At 45.4% G+C, this 13,353-nt stretch overlaps 1 protein-coding gene across 13 annotated transcripts in view; it reads right to left on the reverse strand.

The window, feature by feature from the left end:
• samd11 (sterile alpha motif domain containing 11) overlaps positions 1-13,353 on the reverse strand; it is a 324,620-nt gene that overhangs the window by 223,852 nt on the left and 87,415 nt on the right. For all 13 annotated transcript variants that reach the window (XM_072244904.1, XM_072244903.1, XM_072244902.1 and 10 more), the window contains exon 3: positions 9,067-9,248. In XM_072244904.1, coding sequence (XP_072101005.1) covers positions 9,067-9,248 — 182 coding nt within the window. The remainder of the gene's footprint in view (positions 1-9,066; positions 9,249-13,353) is intronic.

Consider the following 13,353-nt stretch of genomic DNA (forward strand, 5'->3'; position numbering starts at 1 on the left):
TAGCGGCCTTCCTATCATTGTGGTGCCTCAGCATCTCCCTCCAGTTCCACCATTGGCGTCTTGATTGGATTGCTCTTGACCTGGAACCTCCCCATTGACCTTGCTGCCACAGGCGACCCTACCCTGAGCTGAACTCCAGCCAGCCTCGCTCTCAGCATCCAGGAACTCCGCCATGACAGGGTGAGAAGGCTTTTATATACAGCTTGAAGGGACAGTTAAATCAGGAAAATGTGGTGTACCAATATTATACACCAAGCAAGAGGGTTCAGAACTCTGGACTACAAGTGATGGTTTAAGGGAGAAAGGGGCTCTAGGCTGGGGTTGGGGGGGGTGGCCTTGATGGTTGATGATGAGGCAGTTGGGATCGGCCGGGGTAAGTGAGGCCGCGAGTGGAGATGGTGTGTTATATAGCGAAAACATTCAGAAATAAACTAACTTAAGCCTAAACTGAATGAGTGGCAAGATGGCACCAGTGAACAACGCGACCAACGGTGACGCCGGGCAGACAGTTCACAAAGCTACTCTTTCACTACTTCTTCTTTCAACTGTGATCCCGCTACTGAGCTGCGCGCGATTGGAACCCGTGAGTTACATTTTGATGGTGTGTTCTTGGGCTGATTGCGTGATCTGGCGATTTGCTGTCTTCGAGGTAGCTCCATGAGGTTGGCAGCGGAGTGCGCAGCCCAGGGGCCAGGAAGCCCGGAGACGGGGCAGGGACCCATGATCGACTCCATTGCTCCTCTCCAATTGTGGCGTTGAGCAGGGCTGAAGTCGACGAGGACGAGAGCGGAGGATAGGCAGGTGGTCAGCGCCGTCTGCCTGCATCTGACCGGCCCTCCTCTCCATCTCGCTCTCTGCTGTTGGGGGAAAGTGCAGGTGACTTGGGTTCCCATGCTGCAGGGATTGACCGGCAAGCCCGCGGAGTCCTTTCCGGGAACTTTGAGGTTCATGGAACATGTACTTCTGGATTCTGGTTTCTCTTTTTTTTTTCTGTTTTTGAGCGGTTCGACTGGGATGCTTCGGTGAGGAACGGCTCTGCGGCCGGCCATGGAGCTGCAGCGCGGTGCTGAACTGAACTAAACTGAATACCACTGGACTCCAGGTTTGAAGTCTGATATTCCATGCGTTGTTTGCTTGCTTCTGTCATTCGCACAATTTGTTCTTTATTTCTACACTGCGCATTTGATGTTTACTTGAACAGGTTCCACGGTATTACTTTGTTCTGCGGCGGTCTGCAGGAAGACCCGTCTCAGAGTTGTATTCTGTATACATACTGTGATAATAAATGTACTTTGAATCCTTTGAAACACTGAAACATCCGTCCAGGAGAAGAAAGAGAGCTGTAGCTTTGTCCAAAAAAATACTGCTGCCATTTCTGACTCAAGGGTTTTCTTTCCTGGCACACAACCTGATTAGGTTAGTGTGCAAAAGCAGAGGACCATCACAGCTGCCGCACCAGAAGCAACAGGTGAGCACCTTCCAAGTTGCAGAAGAGAGGGGATAAATAAAGAAGAAAGAGATAAATAAGAGACAGGCAGACAGATAAAAGAGAAATAAGAGAAAAAGAGAGGTAGAGAGGGGAGGGGTCACAGAGAGGGGGTTGCAGAGAGACAGAGAGACCCAGAGACAGAATGGGTAGTCAGGCTGACCGATCCAGAATCTAATCAAGCCTTGGCACCTCGGGGACCTTTTCTTCTCTTGTTCATTTACACCCAAGGGAATGTCTGTGTCGAGCAGAGTCCCAAGCGCAAGGGAGATTTTTGTTTGTAAAGTCCCATATTTTTGATCTGCGTGGATTGCCTGTCAACTCTCTCTGAAATGTGGCTGAAATTGTTTTTGGGTCTGGAAATTCCTTCTCTCAAGCTGTGATCTCAACAGACTTCCCAATACAAGTTTCTTTTTCACAAAAAGGACAGTGAGTAAATATTTGATCAAGTAAAAAAATTTAAAATGTATTCTTGGAAGTTGTGGGGGAGGTGCAGAGGGGCGGAGGGACTAAGAAAAATGCATTTTACCCTATTATTACATAAAGTGGCTATAGTTGAGGTGATCAGAAAGAATCAGGATTATGCCATGAAATTTGTTGTTTTGTGGCAACAGTATAGTGCAGTATATACCAAAAAACTATAAATTACATTATTATATATAAATAATTAAGTAGTGAAAAAAAGAGAGAAAAAGAAGAAAAAATAATACTGAGATGGTGTTCCTGTGTTCATTGTCCATTCAGAAATCTGACGGCAGAGGGGAATGAGCTGTTCCTGTATTGTTGAGCGTGTGTCGTCAGGCTCCTTTACTTCCTCCTGTATTTACTGAGCTACAGCGTGGAATTGGCCTTTCCAGCCCTTTGAGCCGCACTGCCCAGCAATTCCCCAATTTACTACTAGCCTAATCACAGGACAATTGACAATGACCAATTAAAACTTACCAACCAGTACAGCTTTGGACTGTGGGAGGAAACCAGTGCCCCCAGAGGAAACCCACACAGTCACAATGTCCTTCTTGACAACGGCAGGAATTGAACCGGGGTTGCCTGTACTGTAAAGTGCTAACCACTACCGCCACCGTGCCGCCCTTGATGTTAGCAGTGAGAAGGCATTTCCTCAGTGATGGGTGCCACCTTTTTGAGGCGAATTGAAGATGTACTGGATGCTGGGGAGGCTAGTGCCCATGATAGAGTTGGCTGAGTTTACAACTTTCTGCAGCTCTTTCCGAGTCTATGCAGTGGCCCCTCCATACCAGCCAGACACGCAACGGTCAGAATGCTCTCCTTGGAAAGAATGGAACAAGCCCTCGGAGGGGCCACTGGGTCTGAGCTGTTGCCCTCACTGATGCTCTCAGAGATGTTATCGAAATGCTGTGATTTATGGATTGGACTGTTGTTCAAACGAACTGTAGTTCATATTGGCCTCTTTCACTTCTATATTTTTTCGTGTTCTCACCCATTCTTTCTTGTTGTGGATTGGCGGGCTGGGAGGTTGAGGTCTGTCGCCAAAAAAAAAAGGCCAGTAACATCATGAAAGATCCCACCCACCCTGCTCATGGTCTGTTTGTCCCATTCCCATCAGGGAGGAGGCTACATAGCATCCATTCTAAGACCACCAGACTCAAAAACTGTTATTTTCCCCAAGCCGTCAAGCAAATCAACACCTCCACCCATTAACCTATCCCGCCACACCCCCACAGTCCTATCAATTCAAGATTCAAGATTGTCTCAGCATTTCAGGCGGAGACCCTTCATCAGGACAGGAAGAGGAGGAAATGAAGACAGAATAAGAAGGTGGGGAGAAGGGCAGGAGTTTGAGCCGGCAGGTGATTGGTGAGACCAAGTGACAGAGAAAGGTAGGTAGGTGGGGGAGTGGATGACTAAGTGGGAGGTGATAGGTGGAAGAGGTAAAGGACTGAAGAGGGAATCTGATAGGAGAAAAGAATGGACTATGGCTACGTCCATACTACGCCGGATAATTTTGAAAACAAAGCTTTTTCTCTTCGTTTTGACCCTCCGTCCACACTAAAGTGGCATTTTCATCCCCCGAAAACAGAGATTTTCAGAAACGGTCTCCAGAGTGAATAAATCTGAAAACGCCTCATATCCGTTGTAGTGTGTACGGGGTAAACGGAGAGATTTAAAAACGCTGTCATGACAACACCACAACAACAATGGTTTTTCTGCTTCTGCTTGGTGCTGCGCAAGCACTGCCGGATGGCTGTTATAACGGGCAGTCAGTGTGAACGGCGTGAGAGTTAAATTGTAAAGTGAGCTTTTTTGACTATTTAAAAACACTGTCATGACGAGCCGGAACAGGTGGCGGCAGCGCGGCATTTCGTTCTTTTCTTGAACGCAACTCCCCACATAACGTAACAATTTCAGAACAGACAGCAACGAGACTGAAGCCAGAAGAGTTAGAAATGTACTCACCAAATATTTTGATCCATAGCTTACTGAATAAATAAGTATACTCACTTTGCCCTGTTTTCTGTCCTTGCTTGTATGAAGGTGGTTTACCTATTGATGCAAGTACTTCTCTGACAATAGATGTGTAACAGCCTAATGTAACATTGTATGGAAATACAAGATAACGCTGACACAGACATGTTTTGTACATTTAACAAGGTGCTTTATTAATGCAACAGAGTTAGTCAGTTTTTCAATGTTCGTCGTCAGCCGGGTCATACTGTCCGTGAACTCCCTGTCGGTTCCCTCCATACACTCCAGTATTTGTTTTTTTTAGTTTTAAGTCCTCCTGCGCGAGAGCCAAGAGCAATTCCTTTGAAGTTTTTCTACTCTGTAACTGGACAAACGCGCACGAAGTATACCGTTCCCTCTTCGCTTGTTTTCTGTGTGTCTTGTGTGTACCCAGTAGAGGAGATTCGCCCAAATATCCGTGTTAGTGTGGACAGAGATATTTTGAAAAACGCTTAGTGTGTACGTCTGCCGTTTTTACTCGAAACCAGCGTTTTCAAAATTATCCGGCGTAGTGTGGACGTAGCCTATGTGTAATGCCCCGGTTAATGTCCTGGCAGCTAAAGATAAGGGGCCACGTTGTTCACCTTGGGAATGTTGTGTCAGCCAATCACGACAGTGGGATCGGAAGAAGGTTCTAGAGAGAGAGAGATTTGTGACAGACAGTGGATGGGTCCGTGGTCTTTTGGCAGGAGGTGCGGAGAGAAGAGGATCTGGGAGAAAGCCTGGAGGATTCAATCTGAAGGGGAGACCCTAGTGCAATGAGTGCTTGACAAGATGAACGAGTCAATGAAGGGAAATTCTACCTGTGACTGGTGATGAGGATTCAGCACCATAAGTAAGGCGGTCACCCATCCGCTACAGACAGGACCCGAGCTCCATCACTTATGTGCGCATTTGGACTGGTTTAATTATAATGGGCCCTTTTATTTTTTTCTTTTCTTTTCCTATTAACTGTTTGATAAAGCTGAAATTGGGAAATATACATTCTTTAAAATTTGATACGCTGTATGATTTGTTAATTTCCTGACGATCAATAATTGCGTATGGGCAGTATTTACACAGCATTTGTTCAAATCGTAGCTCTTTTAATCAGAATTCCCAATGTTCCTGTTTGGTTGAACCCCAAATCATACCGACTCTGGACGTACATTGCTCATGAAGGGTGGCCTGGCCCTCTCACTGCCGAGTCACATGACTGTCAGCAGAGTCAGCGAACGAGCCGAGTTTGTATACAAGCCCGGTGAGCAGCTTAGGCATAGAGGAAAAGGAAGGAGAAGGGGTACCAGAGGGAGGTGACAGGCAGGTGAGGAGAAGAGAAGGGACAAGAGGGGAGCTAGTCTAGGGAATGGAAAAAGGAAGGCGGTGAGGAGGTAGAAATTACTAGATGTTAGAGAAAACAACGGTTACTGGAAATAGAAGGCGTAAGTGACTTGACCTGGCGAGCCTTCTCCAATGTTCAGTAAGATCATGTCTTCCCCCCTCATCTCTTCGTTTAGAAAGAGGGCCATGAACTGTATTTCGTTATATTTAGAGATACAGCATGGTAACAGGCCCTTCTGGCCATTTAACCCCTACCCATGTGAACAAATAACCTACTAACCCAAAAGTTAGGAACCCAAAATTTAACTCAGGGAAGTGACCTAGGACCAGCTACCTTCAGGCAGCTTCATCAACGACCTTCCTTCCGTCATAAGGTCAGAAATGGGGATGTTTGCAGATGACTGTACAATGTCCTGCATCATTTGTGACTCCCCAGAGAGTGAAGCAGTTCATACCCAACTGCAGCAGGACCTGGACGATACCCAGGCTTGGGCTGACGAGTGGCAAATAATATTTGAGCCACGTAAGTGCCAGGCAATGACCATCTCCAACAAGAGAGGCTCTAACCATCATCCCTTGACATTCAGTGGCATTACCATCACTGAATCCCCTACTATCAACATCTTGGGGATTACCATTGACAGGAAACTGAACTGGTCTAGCCATATAAACACTGTGGCTACCAGAGCAGGTCAAAGGTTAGAAACCCTGTGGTGTTTAACTCACCTCCTGACTCCCCAAAGCCTGTCCACCATCTACAAGGCTCAGGTCAGGAGTGTAATGGAATACTCACCACTTGGCTGGATGAGTGCAGCTCCATCAACACTCAAGAAGCTTGATACCATCCAGTACAAGGCAGCCCACTTGATTGGTACCCCTTCCACAAGCATCCAGTCCCTCCACCAATGACGGACAGTCGCAGCAGTGTGTACTATCTACAAGATGCACTGCAACAGCACACCAACGTTCCTAAGGCAGTACTTTCCAGACCCACGACCACGACCAGGATGAGAACAGCAGATACCTGGGAACACCACCACTTGGAAATCCCCCTCCAAGTCACTCACCATCATGACTTGGAAACATATCGCTGTTCCTTCATTGTCGCTGGGTCAAAATCATGGAATTCCCCTCCCTCCCTCCCTAACAGCACTGTAGGTGTACCTACACCTCAGGGACCGCAGTGGCTCATCACCACCTTCTCAAGGGCAACTAGGGATGGGCTATAAATGCTGGCCTGGCTGGCGATGCCCACTAAGGTTGGGAGGATTAATGGCGCCTAACAGCGACTCCTTTGTTTGTATCTTTGGAAACAGCTCTATTTCCATCTTTAATATCTCTATTTTTCCCTTTCAGGGTTCTTTTGAAGACCCTGACCTGGAGTTACACACTGACTACGGTTCTTTGCAGGAATGGAATCTGTTCTCAGGGTTCCACGACTGGCCGTTATTCAGCACGCCAAGGGCTCAGCCTAAGAGCTCAGCTCACCTTTGGAAGACCGAGATCTCGTGACTCTGGAGACCGGCGGATTGAAGGTCGGTGCCTGGGCAGATCGGTGTGTCGTGGGAGATGGAAGATCTAAGGCTGTGTGCCCAGAGACCCGAGTTCTTTGGGCACAGAGCACGGAAAAAGCCACACAACAGACTTTTAACATCGTAAACCAGCAAGTTGTTTGTGATGTCTCCCCTCTCGCTATGAAATGGAGACATTTCTTTCTCCCCTATTAGGGAGAGAGAGAGAGAGAGCCTGTGGTATGTCGAATGCCGGGTGAACAATGTAGTCTTCGGGGTAATTGCAAGTCTGCGTCTTTGCTGTTGCTTTGCTCACGCTTGAGTGCTCGGTGGTGGGTGCTGATGCTTTTATTTTGCCGATGGGGGGAGAGGGGATTGTTGCTTGCTGCCGCTTATGCATGGGAGGGAGGGGAGCTGGGGGGGACTTCGGGGTTCTAACATCTAACTGTCATTCATCCTTTGAGGGCACTCCTCTGTTTTTCGTGGATAGTTGCGAAGAAAAAGCATTTCAAGATGTATATTGTATATATTTCTCTGACATTAAATGTTCCTTTGAAACCTTTGAAACATCTAATAAATGAATAAATTTAAAAATAGTAAACCAGCAGGCTCTTGAACAAAAGGGGATAAGTACACTCACTTGCCCCATCATTGAAATGTTCCCACAACCAATGATCCAGTTTAAGGACTCTTAATCTCCTTATCTCACACTCTCATTATTTACTTCTATTTGCATTTGCACAGTTTGTTGTCTTCTGCACTCTGGTTGATCTTTCACTGATCCTGTAATAGTTACTATTCTATAACAACACACACAGAATGCTGGAGGAACTCAGCAGGCCAGGCAGCATCTATGGAAAAGAGTAAACAGTTGACGTTCTGGGCCAAGACCCTTCATCAGGAGTGGGACCATCAAAACCAATCTATTCTATAGACTTGCTGAGTATGTGCCGAAAAGAAAATGAATCTCAGGGTTGTATATGGTGACATATATGTTGATAATAAATTTACTTTGAACGTTGAAAATCTTTGGAACGTGGGAGGAAACCAGACCACTCGAAAACCGACGAGGTCACAGGTGGAACATACAAACTCCTTATAGGCAGTGGCGGGAATTGAACCCGGGATGCTAGCGCAGTAAGAGCTTTATGCTAACCATTCACTACCGCACCACTGTTTGGAATTCTGTGTCCCGAGCAAGGACTGTGGATTCATCAGGTACGGTTCTGGCTTTGAACAACTGGGCAATGAAGTGTTGGGACAATAGGGTAATGTGTGGAGTTAGAGTAGAGGAAAATGTGAGATTGTTTAACGATACCTTCCTGCTGGTCTGTACAAAGGGCCAAAGCTGCTTGTGAGGTGATCATATTGGTCAGAACCTCAAGATGCCTTCATGCTAGGTTGAGTCCAAACATTCGATAAACAATCACTCACTCCTGGTTCTATATTTTAGGTTTCTGTGGACCTCAAAAGATAAGAAATACTGACAAGAGCAGCACTTTACTTTTTTCAATCATGTCCCTTCTGGGTCATTAAATGACCCAGAAAACATGATCTCTCTCACGTTAATAACTCAACCCTTTATCGTATTTATAGAGTCATAGAGCACTGCAGCACAGAAACAGGCCCTCTGGCCATTCAGTCTGTGCCGAAATATTATTCTGCTTAGTCCCATTGACTCACACCTGGACCATAGCCCTCCATACCCTTCCCATCCACTCACCTATCCGAAAATCTCTAAACGTTGAAATCGAACCCGCACCCACCACCTCTGCTGGCAGCTCGTTCTGCACTCTCACCACCCTCTGAGTGAAGAAGTTCTCCCTCAGGTTTCCCTTAAACATTTCACCTTTCACCCTTAACCCATGACCTCTAGTTCTAGTCTCATAATACCCCTCATAATTTTGTATACCTCTATCAAATCTCCCCTCATTCTCCTACGCTCCAGGGAATAAAGTCCGAACCTGTTCAAACTTTCCCTATAACTCGAGTCCTCAAGTCCCAGCAACATCTTGTAAATTTTCTCTGTACTCATTCAATCTTATTGATATCTATTCTGTAAGTAGATGAGATAATGACTGTTCTCCTAATGTTCTTAATCTTTTTTTAATGCCTGCGGCAATGTAACAAACGGAGATATAACAAGCTCACTTCTCTGAAACAAAATCAAACCCAGGTTCCTCATAATGATGGACAAGGCAGGGCAGACTACACACATCACCTGGGTGCAAGAGCCCCCCCCGTGTACAACGAGGAGTGAACCGTTACCTTCGTTTCATGGTGCTTGTCTGGAAATCCTCTTCCCGCTTTATCTCAGGGGGGTGACCACCATTTGCTTTCTCGCTCTCTTCACTGTCGTCGCTGTGGGAAAAAGCAGAGGGCAGTTCCTTCTTAGGAACCCTCGTTGGCGGCAGGGGGATGGTCCTCTTCTCAGCCAAGCGTCCCCGATTCTACAACACATACAGAAAGATACAAGTTATTCTTGGCAGCAATACCCAAGTGCAAAACTTAATTTGAAAAAAATATAAAACAGCAATCTTTGAAGTGGACAAAAAAGAATTCCCTCCCAGCAGCCAATAGAAAACCAATCCATCTGTTGGATAGAATTCACTACAGGTGAAGGCCCAGATGAGATTAAAGAGTTTGTCATGTGAACATTGAAACACGCAGTGAAATGCATTGTTTGCGTCAGCAGCCAACACAGTCCCGGTTTACACTGGCGACAGCCTACAAGTATCCGCACACGCCTGGCGCCAAGATAGCATGCACACCACTTACTAACCCTAACCAGTACATCTTTGGACTGTGGGAGGAAACCAGAGCGCCTGAAGGAAACCCACATGGTCGCGGGAAGAATAAACAAACTCCTTACAGACGACGGCGGGATTGAACTCGGGCACTGTAATAGTATTACACTATACCACATATCCTTGAACAGTAGTACGATTTGTATTTCTATATCATCCCTTTCAAGATGTCCCTGAGTGCTTTGCCATCATGAGTGCATCTTGGATGTGCAGTAAATAAAGCAGCCAATTTGCACACAGTAATCTCGCCCAAACCACTATCTAATCATACCAAACACGAGGAAATCTGCAGATGCTGGAAATTCAAGCAACACGCACAAAAAATGCTGGTGAACGCAGCAGGCCAGGCAGCATCTATAGGAAGAGGTAGTCTTACTATCTCTTCTTTCAGTTAGTCCTGACGAAGGGTCTCGGCCCGAAAAGTCGACTACCTCTTCCTATAGATGCTGCCTGGCCTGCTGCATTCCAGCAGCATTTTGTGTGTGTTGATCTAATCATACCAAATAATCTGTACTTCAATCATATTTATTTTTATTTTTTTATTGACACATAGCACTGAATTGGCTCTTCTGGTCTTTCGAGCCACACCACCAGCAATCCCCCAATTTAATCGGAGCCTAATCACAGGACAACTTACAATGAGCAATTAACCTACCAACCTTTAGGCCCTTGGACTGTGGGAAGAAACCGGAACACCCGAGGAAACCCACGTGGTCACAAGGAGAATGTACAAATTCCTTAGAGACAGTGCTGGAATTGAACCTGGGTCGCCTGTACTGTAAAGCCCTGTGCTAACCACTACGCTACCGTGCTGCCCTGTGCACGGAATATTGTGTACTTCCATGCCATATCAAAACAAAGTGAATGTTCACTTAATGTTGAACCCAAGTTTCACAAAGGAAACTGAAATGTAAGGGTTATTAAAGAGCTTAGCTTCATTTATAACATGTATGCACACTACATCGAAACGTACAGTAAAATGCATTGTTCGTGTAAAATCAAATTAGTGAGAATTGGGCTGGGCAGCCTGCAGGTGACGCCATGTTTCTGGTGCCAACATAGTGCGCCCACAACTCACTAACTCTAATCGTACATCCTTGGAGTGTGGGAGGAAACCGCAGCACCCTAAGAAAACCTACGCGGTCACAGGAAGAATGTACAGACTCCTTACAGACAGCTGCAGGATTCAAACGCAAATCTGAGAAGTGGAATCCACTGTACTTGAATTTCAATTCCCCAGGTAAAAGTGAGATTCAAAATCATTCTCAACCTCAGAAAACTAGCTGACCAAATTAACACATTCCAAAGAGCTTACAAAACACCATAGGACTTAGGAACAGAATTAGGCCATTCAACCCATCAAGTCTGCTTCGCTATTCTATCATGGCTGATTTATTTTCCCTCTCAACATCATTCTCCTGTCTTCTTCCCATAACTATGACACCCTTACTAATCAAGAATCTATTAACTTCTGCTTTAAATATACCCAATGACTTGCCCTTCACTTCCGTCTGTGGCAACAAACTCCACAGATACACCACTCTCTGGTGAAAGAAATTCCTCCTCATCTCTGTTCTAAAGGCATGCTCTTCTGTTCTAGAGCTGTGTTCTCTGGTGCTAGTCTATCCTACAGCAGGAAACATCTACTCTATCCCTCCCCACCATTGAGCACATCTACACAGAGAATTATTACAGAAAAGCAGCATCCATCATCAAGGATCCCACGTTCCAGACCATGCCCTCTACTTGCTGCCACAGAAGGCACAGAAGCCTCAAGACCCACAGGACCAGGCTCTGGAACAGTTATTACCCCGCAACCATCAGACTCTTGAACCAGAGTGGATAAATTCTGCTGGCCACCGAGGCTGAGGTTGAAACATTCGGACAGAGATGGTGCTCGGTACTCGGTGTCGGAGAGCTAATCAGAGCTCGAAGTTTTCGGACGACTCAGATTCGGACTGTGGTCCGGCATGGCAGGGAGAGTTTTTCTTCCTTCTCCCGTCTGCGTGAGATGTGGGACATTTGAGAGACTTTGAACTTTTTACTGTGCCACGGACTGTTCTTCATCAAGTTATGGTATTGTTGCACTGTTGTAACTATATGTTATAATTATGTGGTTTTGTTAGTTTTTCAGTCTTGGTCTGTCCTGCGTTTCTGTGATATCACACCGGAGGAACATTGTATCATTTCTTAATACATGCATTACTAAATGACAATAAAAGAGGACTGCATGTCCTCATAACTTAATCTAATCTAAATTCACTCACCCTAACACTGAACGGATTCCACAACCTATAGACTCACTTTTAAGGACTCCAGAACTCATGTTCTTGATATTTATTGCTTATTTATTTGTTGTTATTACTTTTTCTCTTTTTTGTATTTGCACAGTTTGTTGTCTTCTGCACACTGATTTCTTATCCTTATTTGTTCTGTGAAGTTTTTCATAGATTCGATTGTGTTTCTTTGTATTTACTGTGAATGCCAGCAAGGAAATGAATTTCAAAGTTGTATATGGTGACATACATGTATTTTGATAATAAATTCACTTCAAACTTTAAACTTTGATCTGGGCTTTTCCAGGAATCTAAGATTTTCCACAAATATTTTTTCTCTAATTGTTCCCAAGCAACTTGAAGTAATTGAAAAATGTATGAAACCCCTTTTACTGGGTGTCTCTAGAAACATGGCTGGTTAATCCCTCGCTAACGAGGCAACAGACTCAGCAATGGCCCTTTATAATTAAAACAATCAAGTGTGCACAAAGTTGGAGCTCAGATCTTCCGAAGGTTGGAGTTGTCCATGTCCTCACTGCGCCAACTCCTATCCACCGATCACCGGTAGAACTTTCCATCTTGCACTCCACTGAATCGTGCATTCCAGTTGAATCAAATCCTACCACCGGTTCTCTTGATTATCTTCCTCCTTCATCACCAGCCGAAAAAAGGACCTGAACCCCTTTAGGGTCCATCACAAAACCTCTCCTCCCAGTTTTCTCTGTAACCTTCTCCCAATTCTACCACCCTGATTGGCTGACCCAACATTCCTAAGCTGAACATCACAACTCCGTAACTTTAACAGCATCCCAAACACTCCCGCAGAACACACTGCTTTTACAGAAAACTATTGAATGAAATACCCCACAGCATTAGCAGTAAAAGCTTAACATGTAGATCATCCATATCAATTACTTCAAAATTGGCACAACGTCATCAGTAGTATGCCTTTAGTCATAGTCATACTTTATTGATCCCAGGGGAAATTGGTTTTCGTTACAGTTGCACCATAAATAATTAAATAGTAATAAAACCATAAATAGTTAAATAGTAATATGTAAATTATGCCAGGAAATAAGTCCAGGACCAGCCTATTGGCTCAGGGTGTCTGACCCTCCAAGGGAGGAGTTGTAAAGTTTGATGGCCACAGACAGGAATGACTCCCTATGACGCTCTGTGTTGCATCTCGGTGGAATGAGTCTCTGGCTGAATGTACTCCTGTGCCCACCCAGTACGTTATGTAGTGGATGGGAGACATTGTCCAAGATGGCATGCAACTTGGACAGCATCCTCTTTTCAGACACCACTGTGCGAGAGTCCAGTTCCATCCCCACAACATCACTGGCCTTACGAATGAGTTTGTTGATTCTGTTGGTGTCTGCTACCCTCAGCCTGCTGCCCCAGCACACAACAGCAAACATGATAGCACTGGCCACCACAGACTCGTAGAACATCCTCAGCATCATCCGGCA

This window comes from Mobula birostris, chromosome 27, assembly GCF_030028105.1.
Source record: "Mobula birostris isolate sMobBir1 chromosome 27, sMobBir1.hap1, whole genome shotgun sequence".
In the NCBI taxonomy this organism is placed as follows: domain Eukaryota; kingdom Metazoa; phylum Chordata; class Chondrichthyes; order Myliobatiformes; family Myliobatidae; genus Mobula; species Mobula birostris.